General features: G+C 45.8%; 1 protein-coding gene across 1 annotated transcript in view; it reads right to left on the bottom strand.

The window, feature by feature from the left end:
* Positions 1 to 11,111: 11,111 nt before the first annotated feature.
* DIPK2B (divergent protein kinase domain 2B) overlaps positions 11,112 to 17,975 on the bottom strand; it is a 51,981-nt gene continuing 45,117 nt past the window's right edge. The window contains exons 4-5 of the mRNA XM_003917613.4: positions 15,678 to 15,966; positions 11,112 to 14,313 (exon numbers count right to left, since the gene is read on the bottom strand). Coding sequence (XP_003917662.3) covers positions 13,973 to 14,313; positions 15,678 to 15,966 — 630 coding nt within the window. The 3' untranslated portion in view covers positions 11,112 to 13,972. The remainder of the gene's footprint in view (positions 14,314 to 15,677; positions 15,967 to 17,975) is intronic.

Below are 17,975 nucleotides of genomic sequence, written 5' to 3'. Positions count from 1 at the left end.
ATGATCTAAATCCAACCACTGTTAATATTTTGATATCTTTACTTCCAGTCTTATCTCTGTGCAAAACTATTTATTGAAAAAAAAGAAGCCAAACAGAAGAAACAAAAACAAAAAGAGCTTGACATCTGTAGAACATTTTGTGACCTGTTGGTTTCACTTAGCATTTGGTCACAAGCATTTTCTTATTGCATTATAACTTCTCTATAAGAAGTATTTTAATTTAGTTGTATATATAATTGTGTGGATACCACTATAATTACTTAGCCATTTCTCCACTCTTGGGTATGTAAATTATATACAACTCTTTGTTATCTAAAATAATGATGTAATTATAATTTCAATGCATAAATCTCCTGTTTATTTTATTTGAAAAATTTTTAGTGTTGCATTTACAAATTTTTTTAGCAAAGTTATAGATAATATATAGTCTGGAGAGGCATACGGATCTGCAGTGTTTGTTACAAAACCCAGCAATCTCTCATCTCTCCTTCACCATTTGCCTTGCCACACGGCATCTTTTAGCTAATTACATTGCATACTTACTGCCACTTTTCTAAATAACGGGTTTGAGTGGAAACTTCTCAATTTTTTTCCGTTGTAGGCATTGTCTATTGAATCTCTCCATGGAAGATGATTTGTTTAGCTTTATTTTTCTTCTTCCTGGCCCCCTCTTCCCATGCATATCCTTCCTATACTCCCAATATCAATATATCATTATTTGGTTAAATCAGTATTTTGTGTTTAAATAACTATGGTTATGTTAACACCATTCAAAGCTGGGCCATGAGGTCTACAAGGCCCACTTTTTCTTTCCTGCATATATTTTCGTTTCTCAGAAGTTCTTAATTGTGTTGTTAGTGCCTTACTTGGTTTTCTATGTATTTATCATGAATTCAAGTCCAAATTCTTCACCAGTTGTCTAAATCTTCTCTCAGAAAAGTCAGACATAGGTCAGGCATAGTTCACGCCTATAATCACAGCACTTTGGAAGGCTGATGTGGGAAGATTGCTTGAGGCCAACCTGGACAACAGAGGAAGACCGCATCTCTACAAAAAATTAAAAAATTAGTTGGGCCTGTGCCCAGCTAATGGTGTGCGCCTGTGGTCCCAGCTACTCAGGAGGCTGAGGCGGGAGGATCCTTTGAGCCTAAGAGTTTGAGGTTACAGTGAGCTATGATCACATCATTGTACTCTAGCATGGGAGATAGAGCTAAACTGGACCCTGTCTCTATCACAAACAAACAAACAAATATTCAGATATATTGGGTTTTTAACGGTTTCATCTTTCTGAAGGAATGGCTCTTGAAGCCTTCTGACCTGCTCCCCTGTGGACTGGGTGGGTCCATGCCTGGTACACAGCTGTCTCCTAGGATCCCATTCTTCTGTCTCCTGTGTTGGAGCCCTTGTTTCCTACAACTCAGGTCTCCTTTATCTTGGTCTTTGCACACGTTTTTTTTTTTTTTGAGACAGAGTTTCACTCCTGTTGCCTACGCTGGAGTGTAATGGCATGATCTTGGCTCACCGCAACCTCCCCCTCCCGAGTTCAAGAGATTCTCCTGCCTCAGCCTCCTGAGTAGGTGGGATTATGGGCATGCACCACCACGCCCAGCTAATTTTGTATTTTTCGTAGAGACGGGGTTTCTCCATGTTGGTCAGATTGATCTTGAACTCCCGACCTCAGGTGATCTGCCTGCCTCGGCCTCCCAAAGTGCTGGGATTACAGGCATGAGCCACAGCACCTGGCCTACTGCACCCTTTTGATAGAGCATATCTTCCAATATCCTTAGCAATCCTTCCTAAGACAGGATGCTTGAAAACAAAAATATTTGAGAACTTAGATGTCTGAAATTGATAGTTAGCACAGATATAAAATTGATTGATAGTTTGCTTGGAAAAGTAAATTCAAGGTTGAAAATAATTTTCCTTCAGAATTTTGAAGTCATTGTCTTCTGGCTTCTGGTGTTTTTGACACCCCCCACCAAGTTCCTGCCACATCTATTGTGATGGGCATTCCAAAAGTCCTTCCAATGGAAACACTAATGGCCTTTAATTATGGGAAAACAAATTTTCTTGTTGATTATTTCCTTCTGTGTGTGTGTCTGTACGTTTGTATCTCTGTGTTTCAGTATGTGTGTCTGTGAGTGTCTTTGATGTTTATGTGTCTTTGTGTGTGTGCCTATGTCACTTTGTGGTGTCTGTGTTTATGTACACATCTGTGCCTGTGTGTGTCACTGTGTTTGTGTTTGTCACTGTGTGTGTGTGTGTGTGTTTGGAGCTCCTATTACTTGGACTAATTCTGTAATTATGTTTTTCCTCTTGCTTTTAGACTGACTTTTTGCTCTACTTTCTGGGAGTTTTCCCATTGGTCGAACCTGGGAAAATTTGCAGCATCAAAATAAATGGTAAGAATATATTATAATCCATCAAATAAAATAAGAATCTGCTACTCCATACTTATATAAATGTATTAATAAATAACTGAGTAGGGGAAAGGAAAAGTTCTTTTTTTTTTTTTAACAAAAGAATGTCGACTAATAAATGTAGAAGAAGTAATAGAATTAGAAAAGCACCATTTTGCAACATCATAGTAATAATTGATTCAGGCAAGAATCATCAATGATGTTAAAATGAACGGATGAAAGTTTGATGAATACAGGATATTTACAGAGTCCCAAAGTATTTTCTCTCAGTTATGTAATAACTTTAAGTGGAGAAACCTAGTAGACCTCAGCTTAACCAAGTGAACATCACCAAAAATGGGACAAACTGATCTCAAATATCTTCTGTTAGGACTGAGAAACTATTCCAGATTAAAGGTGACTAGAAAGACCCAATAACTAAATGCCATGTGTGATCCTGGATTGGATCCTGGGCCAGGAAAAAAGAATTTCTATGAAGGACATTATTGGTGAAATTGGCAACATTTAAATAAGGGCTTGTTAAATTAAGTTTAGTCTAAAGTTGCCTCCTTACCTAATTTATGTTTACTCTGTCGCCCAGGCTGGCGTGCAGTGGCACAATCTCGACTCACTGCAACTTCCACCTCCAGGGCTGAAGCTATCCTCCTGCCTCAGCCTCCCGAGAAACTGGGACTACAGGCATGTGCCACCACACCCGGCTGATTTTTGTATTTTTAGTAGAGATGGAGTTTTGCCCTGCTGGCCAAGCTGGTCTCGAACTCCTGGCCTCAAGCAATCTACCCTCAGCCTCCCAAAGTGCTGGGATTACAGGCATGAGCCACCACACCCAGCAGTTTAGGTTTTGTCTAAAGGTTTCTCTGTACACAGTGAACTGTAACTTAACTGGATGTGTAAACAGACTGTAAAGTACTCTTGTAACAAGTAGCCCGAGTCTCAACCAATCACAGCAGCTGAGTTTCAGCCAATCACAGGTCGCCAACTGTTCAAGCCTATGCAAATAAGGCAAACCCTGAGCTGTAACCAATCCAGTTGTTTCTGTATCTCACTTCCGTTTTCTCTACCACACTTTCCTTTTTCTGTCCATAAAAGTTATCCAACCATATGGCAACCCTGGAGTTGCTCTGAGCCTATTCTGGTTCTGGTGCTGCCTGATTCTCAAATTGTTGTTTGCTCCGTTAAACTCTACGAAATTTAATTTGTCTAAAATCTTTCTTTTAACAGGCTGTAGTTAGATAATAGCATTGTATCAGTATTCATCTCCTGATTCCGATAATCATACTGTGGTTAGGTAAGATTATATTTGGTTTTTAGGATATATACTCTGAAGTATTTAGGGGCATGTCTGTCACTTCTGTAAAATGGCTCAGAAAAAAATGGGTGGGAGTTGGGCAGAGTGGTTGGGGGAGAGTATGAGGAGGAACATACAGGGAGGGAGAGAGAGAGAGATGGAGGAGGGGAGGGAATGATAAAGCAAACACAAGAAAGAAGCAAACAATTGGGAATATGGATTTGTATTTGTCATTCAACTTTTCTAAAGGCCTGAAATTATTTCAAAATAATGTTGGGGGGAAAAAAATCCAGGAAATAAAAGGAGTGGGAAATTAAAAAGATGACTGGGTGCTCTGGACAGGCAGTGGGGTTTGCTAGCTGTGGCCTTCCCCGTGAGGACCTGGCTGGGTAGGAGGGGTGGTTGAGGGGTTTCTGATGACAGGTCTTTTGCTCTTTACCCTGGGGGCTCCCTCTTCCATTCTCCTGCCTGGAGGTGAAGGCCCTGCTGCCAGTGCAGATGAGGATGGGGAGCCCACAGCCAATGTGCGCACAAGTCCTTGATCCCCTGGTTTTCAGTGTGACTTGCTGCCCCGATATCTCCTTATTGTCCCTGAAGACCTTTGATTGCCTCTGTCTAGGGAAGGAGCCTCCAATCTTTTGTTGGTCTTGGAGGACCATTACCTGACTGTGAGGAGTTGGGAGATCGAACTGGATCCAACTGTTTAAAACAGCCTTTTAAATTTCATCCATATTTCAGCTACCTCTTCCCCCTCATTTCCTGAGGGATCTAGTGCCATCAATTCCTTAACCTTTTCAGGGATTTTGTGGTGTGAATCAGGTTGGTTCTCAGCATTCTTTGCTGCCAGTATAGGATTTAGTTTTTTTGGTCCTGCTAAGTTATTTGCTTTCCAGCTTTCAAAATTGTGTTTCTATTTTTCTCCTCTCTCATTTTCTCCTGTCTTGTACTTTATGCCTATTAAAAATTCCACTTACTTTCATTTTAGTAGGGGTTACAAGTGTTCAATCCATGATTTTTAACAGCCAGTCTGTGCATAAATCTCTCTGCATTCTTGATGACTTCCTTTGGATAGCATCCCAGAAGTGGAATTACTGGGTAGAGTGTGCCATCCTTTTTGAGGCTCTTGATGAACTTTGCCAAATTGCTTTTCAATAGGATTATATTCTCACCAAGTTTCCATGACTTGCCTCTTTTCTTGAATTTTTGCCTGCCTTGCATAGGATCCCTTACACAAATGAAATATTAAAATATTTGTTATTTTGACAAGAGGAATATGAACTCACCTTGGCACAATTCTCTTTAAAGGGTGATTTTTTTTAGAGAGAAGCTCCAGGTATGGGCAGGAGGCAGAAAGGTGGATTCAGCTAAATTGGCCGAAGTGGGGTGTGGGGTGAGTTTCAACTCATTCTCAGTGTCCTCTCTACAAGAGGCACTGTGGTCTGTGTGTAGAAGGGAAGGAATTGGAAGTGAACGTGTGGAAGGCCCAGGTCTCTGCTGCTTTCCAGGGTGGTAGGGGCAGTCCTGGTTCTAGCATGGGCATAGTCACTTGGGCAAATTAAATAAAAGAAAGGGAGAGAAAGAGCAATAACAGTGAAAACGAGGCAGTGATGAATCTACCAAGGAGATTACCCTAGAGTAAGACCTAAATGGGAGCCCGGAATCTTCCTTTTAATCCTACTCAATTTCTATGTGTTGTTGGGACCATCTTGTCACACAGGTAATGCTTTAGTGTTTTGAGATATGCATTTGGTTTTATACAGCGTGGCCCGGATATACAAGTCAACTTCTTCCACTTCATACACTGGGTTTTTTTTTTTTAATTTTTTTATTTTGGAATAATTTTAGACTTTAAAAAAGTTCCAGAATAGTATACAGAGTTCCTTTATACCCTTCACCCAACTTCTCCTCTGTTTTTTTTTTGATACAAATGGAGATGGGGTTTTGTTATGCTGTCCAGGCTGGTCTCGAATTTCTGGGCTCAAGGAATCCTCCTGCCTCGGCCTCTCAAAATGTTAGGATTACAGGCATGAGCCACCGCTCCCGGCCAACTTCCCTTTGTCTTAACACCTTACATAATCATAGTACAATGACTGAAACTAAGAAATGAACACTGATAAAATGCTATTTACTAATCTATAGACTTTATTCAAATTTCACCAGTTGTCCCACTGAGAAAGAGAAAAGCAGCTCATGCCAGCTGGGAACTGGCTTGGCATTATCAGTTAGGCCTTACCCTCGGTGTCACTCAGAGCTGGCTTGGCCCTTGTAGCTTGGTCTTTGTGGTCTCTTTGAACATAAACAATTTCTCAGAATGCCATCAAACAAAGCTGCTCTGTGACCAAGATAGATCAAGACAAAACAAGGCCACTCTGTACTCATGTCTGAACACAAACAACAATGTGAACATTGTTCAAACAGAAATGACCGAAACATCCCCTTATCCTGGTTAGTATGAGAATAGGAGTGACTGCTGTGACTTTACTAATTAGAGCTTTAGCCATGCTTCATTTCTCCTGTCCTATCGATAAGATTTATTGATATATTCAAGCATAGAATTACCCCCACTCGCGGACAGCATCCAATCCAGAGCATTACAAATGAGCAGATATAGAAATGATTTATTTATTTATTTATTTATTGAGACAGGGTCTCACTGTCTCCCAGGCTGGAGTGCAGCGGCACGATCTTGGCTCATTGCAACCTCTGCCTCCTGGGTTCAAGTGATTCTCCTGCCTCAGCCTCCCAAGGAGCTGGGATTACAGGCTCCCGCCACCATGTCCCAATACTTTTTATATTTTTAGTAGAGATGGGGTTTTGTCTTATGGGGCAGCCTGGTCTCAAACTCCTGACCTCAAGTGATCCACCTGCCTCGACCTCCCAAAGTGCTGGGATTACAGGCGTGAGACACTGTGCCTGGCCTAAATGATTTCTTATATCCCCTTCTTTTTTTATATGAAAGGTAACATCCCGTAAATACGCTTTCACACCCTGCTTTTCTCCTCCTCACTTAGCACTGTATCCTGCAATACATTCCCTATCAGGTCATAGAGCTTTTCCTCATTCATTTGTACAGCTGCACAGCACTCCATTGTGTAGATGAACTGTAGTTTTTTCAAACACTCTCCTATGTACAGGCATATAGGTTGGTCCAAATATTTTGCAGTTATAATGAGTAACTTTGCTTATTCATTGCAAATATTTGCTTATTCATTACTCAATTGCAATGAACACCATGGTAGTAAACAACTTTGAAGCACTGACTTTTGAAGAGGGACTGGTGCGGGATCTGAAGGCACACGTGTCTGTTTCCAGAGCCAACGCTCCCTCTGCAGTGGCGCACTGCCTCTAGAGTCATTGTCCAGGACTGACACTATTCTCTAGTCACTTGATTGGAACAGGAGTGTTACTGTCTCCTTATTAGATTCTAAAAGAGCTATAATGGGTGGGCCACTTGCACAGCTGCCTAGCCTACCTTTGCTGGTCGATTACTTTGTTACCTTTTTTTTTCATTTTTTATTTTTAGAGACAAGGTCTTGTTCTGTCACCTAGGCTCCAGGCTGGAGTGCAGTGGTGCAATCACAGCTCGTTGCAGCGTCAACCTCCCAGGCTCAAGTGATCCTCCTGCTTCATCTTCCCGAGGAGCTGGGATTTCAGGCACATGCACCACCATGCCTTGCTATTTTTTTTTTTTTTTGGTAGAGATAGAGTCTCACTATAGTACCCAGGCTTGTCTCGAACTCTGGGCTCAAGTGATTCTCCTGCCATGGACTCCCAAAGTGCTAGGATTATGGGTGTGAGCCACCATGCCTGGCCTAAGTTACCTTTTTTTTTTAAAATTATACTTTAAGTTCTGGGATACATGTGCAGAATGTGCAGGTTTGTTCCATAGGTATACACGTGCCATGATGGTTTGCTACACCGAAGCTGCCTTTTTGAAGGGTCATTGTATCTGCAAATGCCGTAGCCCCTTCCTGTGTGTTGACCCTCTCACACAGCCCACGACCATCTTTCAACAATGTCATCAAGAGAGGCAGACATGGCCGGGTGCTACGGCTCACATCTGTAATTCCAATACTTAGGGAGGCCAAGGCAAGACGATTGCTTCAACCCAAGAATTTGAGACCAGCCTGGGCAATAGAGTGAGACCCCGTTGCCTCTATAAAAAAAATTTTAAACAATTTTTTAAAATTCATGGTGCCACCACTGCACTCCAGACTGGACAAAGCCCTGTCTCAAAAAAAAAGAGTGTGGACAGAGCGGAGAGTATACTTATGTGCATGTGAGTATGTGAGCTCAGCTCTGCCAATATATGTGAGCAACAGGCCCCAAGGTGGGCAGAAAAGTCACATCATCATGAACTGGCAGTGAGGCTGGAGTTTTCAACGGGCCAAACTGCATTCCTCGTTTCTCTTCACGTACTGAGCATGGACAAACTTCTTCAGGCCCCCAACATTGCCTGCTTAAAGAGGATCCCCTTCTGAGCCTGGCGGAGGGCCGGGCTGGGGAGCCAAGGTTAGTGGCTGCTCTGCTGCCATTCATGATCCACCCAGAATTTGGCTGAGGGAGGGAAGAAAAATAGCCCCAGTCAGACTGTGTAGCAGCCTGAGGCATCCTGGCTCCTCTGAGCAGAAGTAGAGGCTTGGAGTAGGGACCAGAGTCCCTCCCAAGACGCTGCTGTGCTTGCCTTGGCTATGCCAGGAAGCCTTTCTGCCGGGGCAGACCCTCTGCTCTTTCCCTACATTTGCCTTCAAATATCGACCTCCCGTGTGTGCCGGGCTCTTGAGGGATGTTATGTTATTTACACAGGATGATGACTCGGAAAGGATAAATCTTTTTCTCCAGGTTTTATGGATGGGTAAAGGGAGGCTCAGAAAGGCTAAGTAACCTGCCCAAGATTACACAGTAACCAGCAAAGTCATGATTTGATACTAGGTCTGTCTGATTCCAGAGCTCTAGATCTTTCCAAAAAAGAACATACATCCAACAAAGTATTTATTTTAACTCCAGAAGAAATGTTCAGGCTCATGGAATCACTTACAGGCAGAAGTCAGATGTTACAGGGGAGGACTGGGAAAGCAGGAGACCTAAAAATTGTCATTTCGTGCAAATCACTGAAATCACTTTCCTTGTTTGAAAAGGAGATCTTGCCTGCAGGGCTGTGGTTTGGCTCTCCTGATGGCTGCAGCTGGTGGAGCCTGTCTTCATAGGTCAGTTCCTTTGCCCCATGGTGGTTGTTATTTTTATTTTATTTTAATTTTTTTTTTTTTAGATAAAGTCTCACTCTGTCACCCAGGTTGAAGTGCAGTGGTGCGATCTCACTGTAGCCTCTGCCTCCCGGGTTCCAGCAATTCTCATGTCTCAGCCTCCTGAGTAGCTGGGATTACAGGCAGGTGCCACCACGCCTGGCTAATTTTTGTATTTTTAGTAGAGACAGGGCTTCGCCATGTTGGCCAGGCTGGTCATGAACTCTGGACCTCAGGTGATCCTCCTGTCTCAGCCTCCCAAAATGCCGGGATTACAGGCGTGAGCCACCGTGCCCAGCCTAAATATTTTAAGTATTGCTGCTAGTCCCACACCTACTCACCTGGAATGTGGAGGTCAAATGAGACCCCAGCAAATGCTGAGAACACTCTATGCCAAAAGTAGGGAGAATTAGTATTTACAGGCACCCGGGGTCAGCTTTGTGGACCTGCAACCAATGCAATCACAGGCGGCTTGAGTTTGGTTTAATATTCTGCTGTCTTGTCTTGAGATTCTTAATCATTGTTGGACAAGGGACCTCATGCTTTCATTTTGCATCAGGCGCCACAAATTGTGTAGCGTGTCCTGCGGGCTTAAAGACAATGGCTGACATAATTCATAAAAATACCCTAACGCCTCGAGTCAAATTCCGGGGGACTGAGAATACACAACACGTAATTTCTTTCCGCCTGAAGTCACTGGAGTGTTGACTCTCCTGTCTCCTGGCTATTGAAGGGAAGGCATAGTTCCTGAGGAAGTGACTCTATCCCATGTAAGGCCAGTATGGTGTATGAAGTACTCCAAGTGAAAAGGGCTAAAGAACGCAGTCATTACCCTCAGCAAGAACATTTTCCCAGCATCTGCTCTGGTTGCTATGGGGAACACTTGAGGCCAGGAGTTTGAGACCAGCCTGGCCAACATGTTGAAACCCCATCTCTACTTAAAAACAAACAAACAAACAAACAAAAAACAAAAATTAGCTGGGAGTAACACACCTGTAACCCCAGCTACTCAGGAGGCTGAGGCATGAGAATCGCTTGAACCCGGCAGGCAGAGGCTACCGTGAGCCGAGGTTGTGCCGCTGCACTCCAGCCTTAGCAACAGAGTGAGACCCTGTCTCACCAAAAAAAAAAAAAAAAAAAAAAAAAAAAGAAAGAATGCAGAGGAAGCAGGACGGGCAGAGGGACGTTAAACTGTGAGGCAAGCCTTGATCAGCTTGGTGGGGAGTTCTGGAAGGAGAATTGCCTGTTAGAGTTGTTGCTCAATGGGCCAAAATTGCTGGGCCTTCGCACCTCTCCATGCCTAGTTACTTGGTCTAGATATGCCCTAGGAAGGGTGTGACCTCTAGTGAAGCCACTCTGTGTGGCTGAGGCAGAGCCCAAAGGGCCTGATGGCTTAATGCTGCGTGTCAACCATGCTCCCGCACTAGGAAGAGCATTGTTTCCTGAAGGGAGAGCTGGGTGGCCCAGCTCCGTGTCCACCACAGGGTGAGTGGGGGAGGGTTAGCAGGTGGCTGTGGGGAGGGGGGATATGTTCCGTGAAGGCAGCTGAGTGAGACCTGTGGTCTTCAGGCATGTTGACAAGAACATCTGCTCTGTTGTGAAGGTGTATGAGAAAAGGACTCTGTGATCTCCTGAACCCAGGAAAAGTCACTAGCTGGGGAACTATTTCTAAGTCACCCCTAAGCATGTATAGGACCTGCCTGACATCTGCCCTGCTCTCCTTAGCACCCAGCTTGTATTAGGCCATTTTTGTATTACTATAAAGAAATACCTGAGGCTGGGTAATTGATAAAGAAAAGAGCTTTATTTTGGTTTATGGTTCTGTAGGGAGTACAGGAAGTGTGGGGCTGGCATCTGCTTCCGGTAAGGGCCTCAGGAAGCTTCCAATCATGGTGGAAGGCGAAGGGGGAGCAGGCGTGTCACATGGTGAGAGCGGAAGTGAGAGAGTGGGAGAGGTGGGGGAGGGAGGTGCCACACTCTTTTAAACAACCAGATCTTGAGTGAGCTCAGAGAGAACTCACTCATCACCTCCGGGAGGTCACCAAGTCATTCCTGAGGCAACTTCTCTCATCACCCAATCACCTCCCAGCAGGCCCCACCTCCAACGCTGGGGATCACATTTCAACATGAGATTTGGAGGAGACAAACATCCAAACCATATCACAGCTTACACAGAATTTTATTGTAATTTATACTAAAAACCAATCTCCCAGCAGCTCCTCAGGGGACAGCTCGCCAGTTTTCTCCTTTACTCCATCCTGGGACTCAGACAAGTGGGGCACAAGGTCTCTTTCTGCTGATACAGGTGGGTCCCAAGTCTGCATTTCCTGTCTGGACTCAGCATCACCAAGGGTTACATGATGGTTTCGAAGGAATGTTGCTCAGAGTTTCAGGTGACTGGTCTGGAGGAGAGAAGGGGGCAAGTGCTCACCTTGAATCCGTGCAGGTGGACAGATGTGTGGTGGAGGGATTCGAGGGTTACCTCAGACCACGCACTGGCCCACACAGGGCCAAAGTCACGCATCGTGTGGAGGCATTTTGCGGTGGAAACACCTGGATGCAGGGAGAAGGGCTGGGGCCTGGCTCGTGCATCAGAGGGTCTCTCTGGTAAGCCTTCTTCCTCCATGGGACTCTGGAGGATCTGGAGGCTGTGGCCTCTCTCCTGGTCTCTGGTCAGGTGGCCAGCTGGGAGGACAGCTGCAGTCAGGCCAGCAGGAGAGGGACTGCGGCTGTGCAGGTGAGAAGGGTGTTCATCCTCCAGACCAAGCCAGAAGGCAGCCATTTCAAAGCGTCTCAGGCAGCCTAAGCTTGCTGGCCAGTCCACAAGCTTGGCCAGTCATCTTCACTGTCATGGTTGCCCTGGGGCAGTGCCTGTAGCAGTCAAGAGACAAACCCAAAAGGGAACCAGGTACTCCACAAAATAAGGCTTTTCTGGAGTCCATTTTTGAATGGGAGTGAAGGGACCAGAATTGGGTAGCACAGGTGAAAGTTGGAGGCGGAAGGGGAGGGCAACAGGAGCCTCCTAATAGCAACAGGGCTCCTCTGATGGCTGCCTTTGCCTTGAGGACACCCTGACAGCCTTGCTGAACCTTTCTTCGATTTTGAGCTTAGCAAGCTCCTGCCGGACCTTCTCTCCTTCACTGGGGCTCAGCTTGCAGGGGTTCTGGAAATATCTCCACAGATCACTCTTCCTCCCTGGGCCTCAGTTTCCTTATCTGCACAGTGAGGTCTGTTAAGCCAGGTCTTCTGACTTTATTTTTGTTTATTTATTTTGAGACGGAGTCTCGCTCTGTCATCCAGGCTGGAGTACAGTGGTGTGATCTTGGCTGACAGCAACCTCTGCCTCCTGGGTTCAAGCGATTATCCTGCCTCAGCCTCCCGAGTAGCTGGGATTACAGGCACACACCACCACACCTGGCTAATTTTTGTATTTTTTAGTAGAGATGGGGTTTCACCATGTTGGCCAGGCTGGTCTTGAACTCCTGACCTCAAGTAATCCACCTGCGTCAGCCTCCCAAAGTGCTGGGATTACAGGTGTGAGCCACCATGCCCAGCCTGTTTTGACTTTAAAGGAGGGGATTCAGATACCTGAATCTGAGGTAAAAGAGGAGGTAGACTGAGAGGTTCCTGGGGTTAAAGGCTGGCAGGGAGGCTGGGCAAAGGTAGAGAAGAGCCCCCTGCTTATGTTTCAGGGGCCAGGGCAAGAGAGTACATGGAAGCCTACATATCATGTGGCTAAATATTTCAAAAGCAAACAAACAAACTGTTGAATCAAGTATGTTCTATTGATTGACCTTGAAAAAAATATTTTTCTGATGAGTGACCTGTAAGGCCAAGTTTGAAGGAAAATTCCTAGACTCCTTAGAGTCCCAACTTGGAGCATGTGGTGTGGAGAGAGCTGGTCCAGGGCCTCAGCTGTGGCTACAAAAAGAATGTTCTCCCACTCCAGATCTCCTGCTCTAGGGAGCGGGGCTGACCAGGGGCCCCTGCTGCTGTGCTCTGAAATCTATCTTTGCTGTTTCCGCCAACCACTGAGTGCAGCAGGGATGCTAACGGGGTCTATTTGTGGGAGACACAGGGCTCCTCTGATGGTTGCCTTTGCCTTGAGGACACCCCGACAGTCTTACTGAACCTTTCTTCGATTTTGAGCTTAGCAAACTCCTGCCGGGCCCTCCTTCACTGGGGCTCAACTTAATGGTCCTCCCAGTCTTCTCCGGCTCCCTCCTCCTTTCCTTTCACACAAGCACTGCCCCTAACAAATCTTTGTCCCATTCACTCTATCTTGACACCTATTCTTGGAGGACTTGGGCTAACACATTGGTCCCCCACTGGCCCCCCCTTATCTTCTTACCCCTGGCTTCTTCCCACACCATGAGAAGCTCCATGCACAGGTGTATGGAGCCTCAGGTACCAGGCTGTAGGCGGTGGCAGGCATGTCCCCTTGGCCTGCAGTCTCCTCATCCTGTGATGGTGTGGGGAGTGAGGCAGGGCCATAGGGAGCAGGAAGGGGACCCCTCTTGTCTGAGTCTAAAGTGGTAGCGGCAGGGAGCCTGTCTTTCCCCTGCCTTCCCTCCACTCCAGCCTCCTGACCTGCACGGCTCTTTCTCATGCTCCCCGCCTCTGTGCTTTTCCAGAACACACTTTGTAACCACCTGGGATGGAGGTGGTGAGCATGTGTCCCAAGACCCATGCTTGGGATATACGCTCAATGGTGGTTCCATCTCTGTCTTCTTTCACACTCAGGAGAGTCTGGTGGAGAATAGAGGAAACTGAGGCTCAAAGACATTGAGTGAGCATCCATCCCCAGTTCTTCTGATGCCCACCCCGGGCTTTGCCAGGATGTCCCAGCCAGCAGAGACAGCCACATGGTATCGCACAACTCCTCTCTCAGTCCCTGAGAAACGAATGTGCCTTTCTTCTCGTCTTTAAAAAAGTGCTGCTTCTTTCAACCTTGCAGCAACCCGACAGGGGGAATGGAGAGCCAAGCGTGTTGTCCCCAAGGCCAGCTAGACACCAGCCCTTCAGAATTTATCGTTATATTTGCAATCTGGGTAACGATAGGCAAATCTAGAGTCACAGGTTCTCAGGGGCCTCAAGATGTCTTTCAGCCAGCTGGCGGCTCCAAGGACTTCTGGGTCTGGGCGGGTGCTGTCCCCACACTGAGCAAGAGCGGAGTCTATGTCGTCTTGCACTGGTGAGGCGAACCTCCCCTGGAGAAGTCGAGGCAGCAACTTCTGACACACCAGCACCAGGCTCTGCTTCTCAGAGACACTGTCGCAGGAGGGCAGCTGGGCCTGGCAGCCGGAAACCAAGCAGCTAAAAATGTCTTTATTCTCTCCTGCTCTGGTGGCTTCTTGGCTGCCTAGAAAAGAAATGGGAAATATTATACACCCTGCCACCTGGGCTCCTTGAGGGAGGGCACCACTAATTAGAACTACTGGTTGATGCTGGGGGCGGTGGCTCACGCCTGTAATCCCAGCACGTTGGGAGGCTGAGATGGGCAGATCACCTGAGGTCAGGAGTTCGAGAACAGCCTGGCCAACATGGCGAAACCCCGTCTCTACTAAAAATACAAAAATTAACTGGGTGTGGTGACAGGCGCCTGTAATTCCAGCTACTCAGGAGGCTGAGGCAGGAGAATTACTTGAACCCAGGAAGCGGAGGTTGCAGGGAGCCAAGATTGCACGACTGCACTCCAGCCTGGGTGACAGAGTGAGACTCTGTCTCAAAAACAAAACAAAAACGAAAAACAAAATTAAATGCAAAGTTAGGAGAAAAAACAAGTAATCCCAAATATGTATTCAATGAGTTGTAGTGTGAATGACATTTCATGATTTACATATCCGGAATATTCTGGAATCAGCCTCATTTCTTCTGATTTGATTCTTCTTAATAAAGGCAAATCAGGAAATAAATAAGTGTGGTTTAATTTGTCTATTTTTGTAAGCTTTTGCATACAAACAAAATCAGAAGTTAGAAAAAAAAATCCTTTGTCCTCTTATTGGGCTCAGAAAATTTGGTCAGCATGAGAGATTAGGGTGTTCGAAGGGTTCTAGAACCCTGAATGAAACTTTACACATAGTGAGAAACACAATTCAGTCATCTGCCTCATTCGGTTCCATGCTTTTTTGCTTTGAAAACTTTATACACAGCAATTATGCCAAAATGGATTGCAAAATATACCAGTAAATCAACCTGATAATTTAAGTTTTAGATAAAGGGTAAAAGCATCTGATGAGAAGGACTCTGAGAGGGAGATGGACCCAAAAGGTGTGTGCTTGTGTGTGTGTGTGTGTGTGTGTGTGTGTGTGAGAGAGAGAGAGAGAGGACAGAGAGAGTGAGAGAGTGAAAGAGAGAGTGAAAGAGAGAGAGAGAGAGAGAGAGAGAGAAAGGAGGGTCAAGGCAGGTCCCTGGGCCACATAGACCCAACTGCACAACAGCACTGCCCTGGGAGGGTGCAGCTGGGGGCTGTGCCACTCTGCACAATGCTTCTCATGGACAAGGTCAAATCCACTTCCCCTTTGGAGATGGAGTTAGAGTAGAAATTCAGATAGGAGTGAGGGACATTTTACATGAAATCCAACATTCTCTGAACTTGAGTGGCTCTCACTGTGACACGCGGAGATGGGAAAGGCCCAATAGTGTGACCCCTGACCCACCCTTCCCTAGCTCCTGTCACCCTGACTTCCCCTCTGACAGCTGTTCAGCCAGGCCCATGCTGAGTACCTTCCTGCTTGTCGATGACACCCACTGCACTGGCATCCCGGATGAACAGATGCCCGTTGTTAAAGACGCCGAACATGCCTGCATCAATATGGGTGAAGTAGAAGAAATAGTTCAAATCGTTGCTCCTCAGAGACTCCAGGACACCCAGGAGCTGGTAGGCAAGGTCGGCTGCCTGATCTGGGGGTGCACCATAGAATTCCTGCAGCAGTCTGGTGCTGGTGCTGACGAGGAATCTGCCACAGGAGCCCAGGTACTGGGGCAGTGGCCATCCCTCAGCCCCAGGGAAGATCTGCCAAGCCAGAAGGAGGAGGATTAGAGAGAAAAATCTGGTGACAGCTCTCTATCTGTTTATTATCTATCCATCTCTATCTATCTATCTATCTATCTATCTATCTATCTATCTATCTATCATCTATCTATCATCTATCTATCTATCTATCTATCTATCTATCTATCTATCTATCTATCATCTCTCTATCTCTGTCTCTCACTGCAAGTACAGAAAGATCAGCATCTCAAAACACATCAGCGAAGAGTCTCTCAACCTTTTTTATACCTCTGGGAACATGGCAATGCCCCGTCCCTCCTCTTCCCCATGTTTTAATTCTGTTACAGATGGGAAGATTCAGAAAAGGAGGCTGCTGTCATTTCTTTGTAGCAGACTGCATTTCTTTTCTTTTTTTTTTTTTTTTGAGACAGAGTCTCTCACTCCTGTGCATCTGGGTGCAGTGGCGGATCTCCAGCTCACTGCAAGCTCCGCGCACCTCCCAGTTCGCCATTCTCCTGCCTCAGCCTCGGTAGCTGGGATACGAAGCACCCACCTGCAGCCCTGGCTAGTTTTGTATTTTTTTAGTAGAGGCGGGTTTCGTGGTAGCCAGGATGGTCTCGATCTCCTGACCTCGTGATCTGCCGCCTCGGCCGCCCAAAGTGCTGGGATTACAGGCTTGAACCACCGCGCCCGGCCGTAGACTGCATTTCAACAGAGTTCCTCCAAGCAGGGTATGAGAATGTTAATGGATTTGCCACAATTTTAGATAGTATCAGGGATTCAGGGAAATACGTTTAAGAGTTGTATAGTTGAAAAAAATAGGATTATTTGAGATTTCACAGATATCACTGCTTAGGAAGAGGCTACGGGAAAAATAATAGAGGATCAACTTAAGTCTGATTTAAAGCAAAACTTTTTTTTTTAAAGCGACAAGGTTTTGCTCTACCGCCCAAGCTGGAGTGCAGTGGCACGATCATAGTTCACTGCAGCCTCAAACTCCTGGGCTCAAGCAATTCTCTCACCTCAGTCTCCTGAGTAGCTAGGACTTCAGGCACGTGCCTCCGTGCCTGGCTACTAAAGAAAAATATTTTTAAAAATAACAGCGACTGGGTACAGTGGCTCACGCCTATAATCCCAGCACTTTGGGAGGCCGACGTGGGTGGATCACTTGAGGACAGGAGTTTGAAGCCAGCTTGGCCAACATGGTGTAACCTTGTCTCTACTAAAAATACAAAAATCAGCCAGGAGTGGTGGCGCATGCCTGTAATCCCAGCTACTCTGGAGGTTGAGGCAGGAAAATCACTTGAACCCAGGAGGCAGAGGCTGCAGTGAGCTGAGATCATGCCACTGCATTCCAGCCTGGGTGACAGAGTGAGACTGTCTCCAAAATAAATAAATAAATAAATAAATAAATAAATAAAAATAAACAGTACAGGTACCTTGTTCTGGGACAGGGCAAAAATCATAAGGGTGGTCTGTGGGTGACTGAAGTTTTGGGAACTACTATACTGGCCTTAAGCCTCTCTCCTGCCAGCCATGCATGAATCTGTCTGGCTGGGGTAGCTACATTCATCGTACAGATGTTCCCCAACTAACTGGAACCTTTCAGACAGCCTAAAACTGGCCTAGGGAAGCATGAAGCCCTGACCTGTCTCCTCTGCCTCCTTGAAAGAGGTCCAAACCTGTGAATTTGTGAGATGAAAAGTGGGGAGGAATCCTGGCTAACCTTTTCTTGACTATTTATTGAAGCAGCTATATCTAGAATGGCTACATCAGCACTTTATTCCTTGTTTTCCTTCTTTAAAAAATAAAGGCATCCCCTTTTCTGATGGTTTTCTGCAGTCCTCTGCCCATTTTAACCCACATAACTGCACTGTGAAGAACCCGTGCCCATTTGAGTTTCCCCTGCCTAGAGGGGACCTGTTTTGTGTTTTTTGTTTTTTTTTTTGACAGGGTCTCTTGCCCAGGCTGGAGTGCAGTGGTGTGATCTTGACTCACTGCAACCTCCACCTCCCGGGTTCAAGCGATTC

Source organism: Papio anubis, chromosome X, assembly GCF_008728515.1.
Source record: "Papio anubis isolate 15944 chromosome X, Panubis1.0, whole genome shotgun sequence".
In the NCBI taxonomy this organism is placed as follows: Eukaryota; Metazoa; Chordata; class Mammalia; order Primates; family Cercopithecidae; genus Papio; species Papio anubis.
The sequence above is the reverse complement of the archived record's forward strand: the minus strand, read 5'-3'. Positions and strand labels throughout refer to the sequence as shown.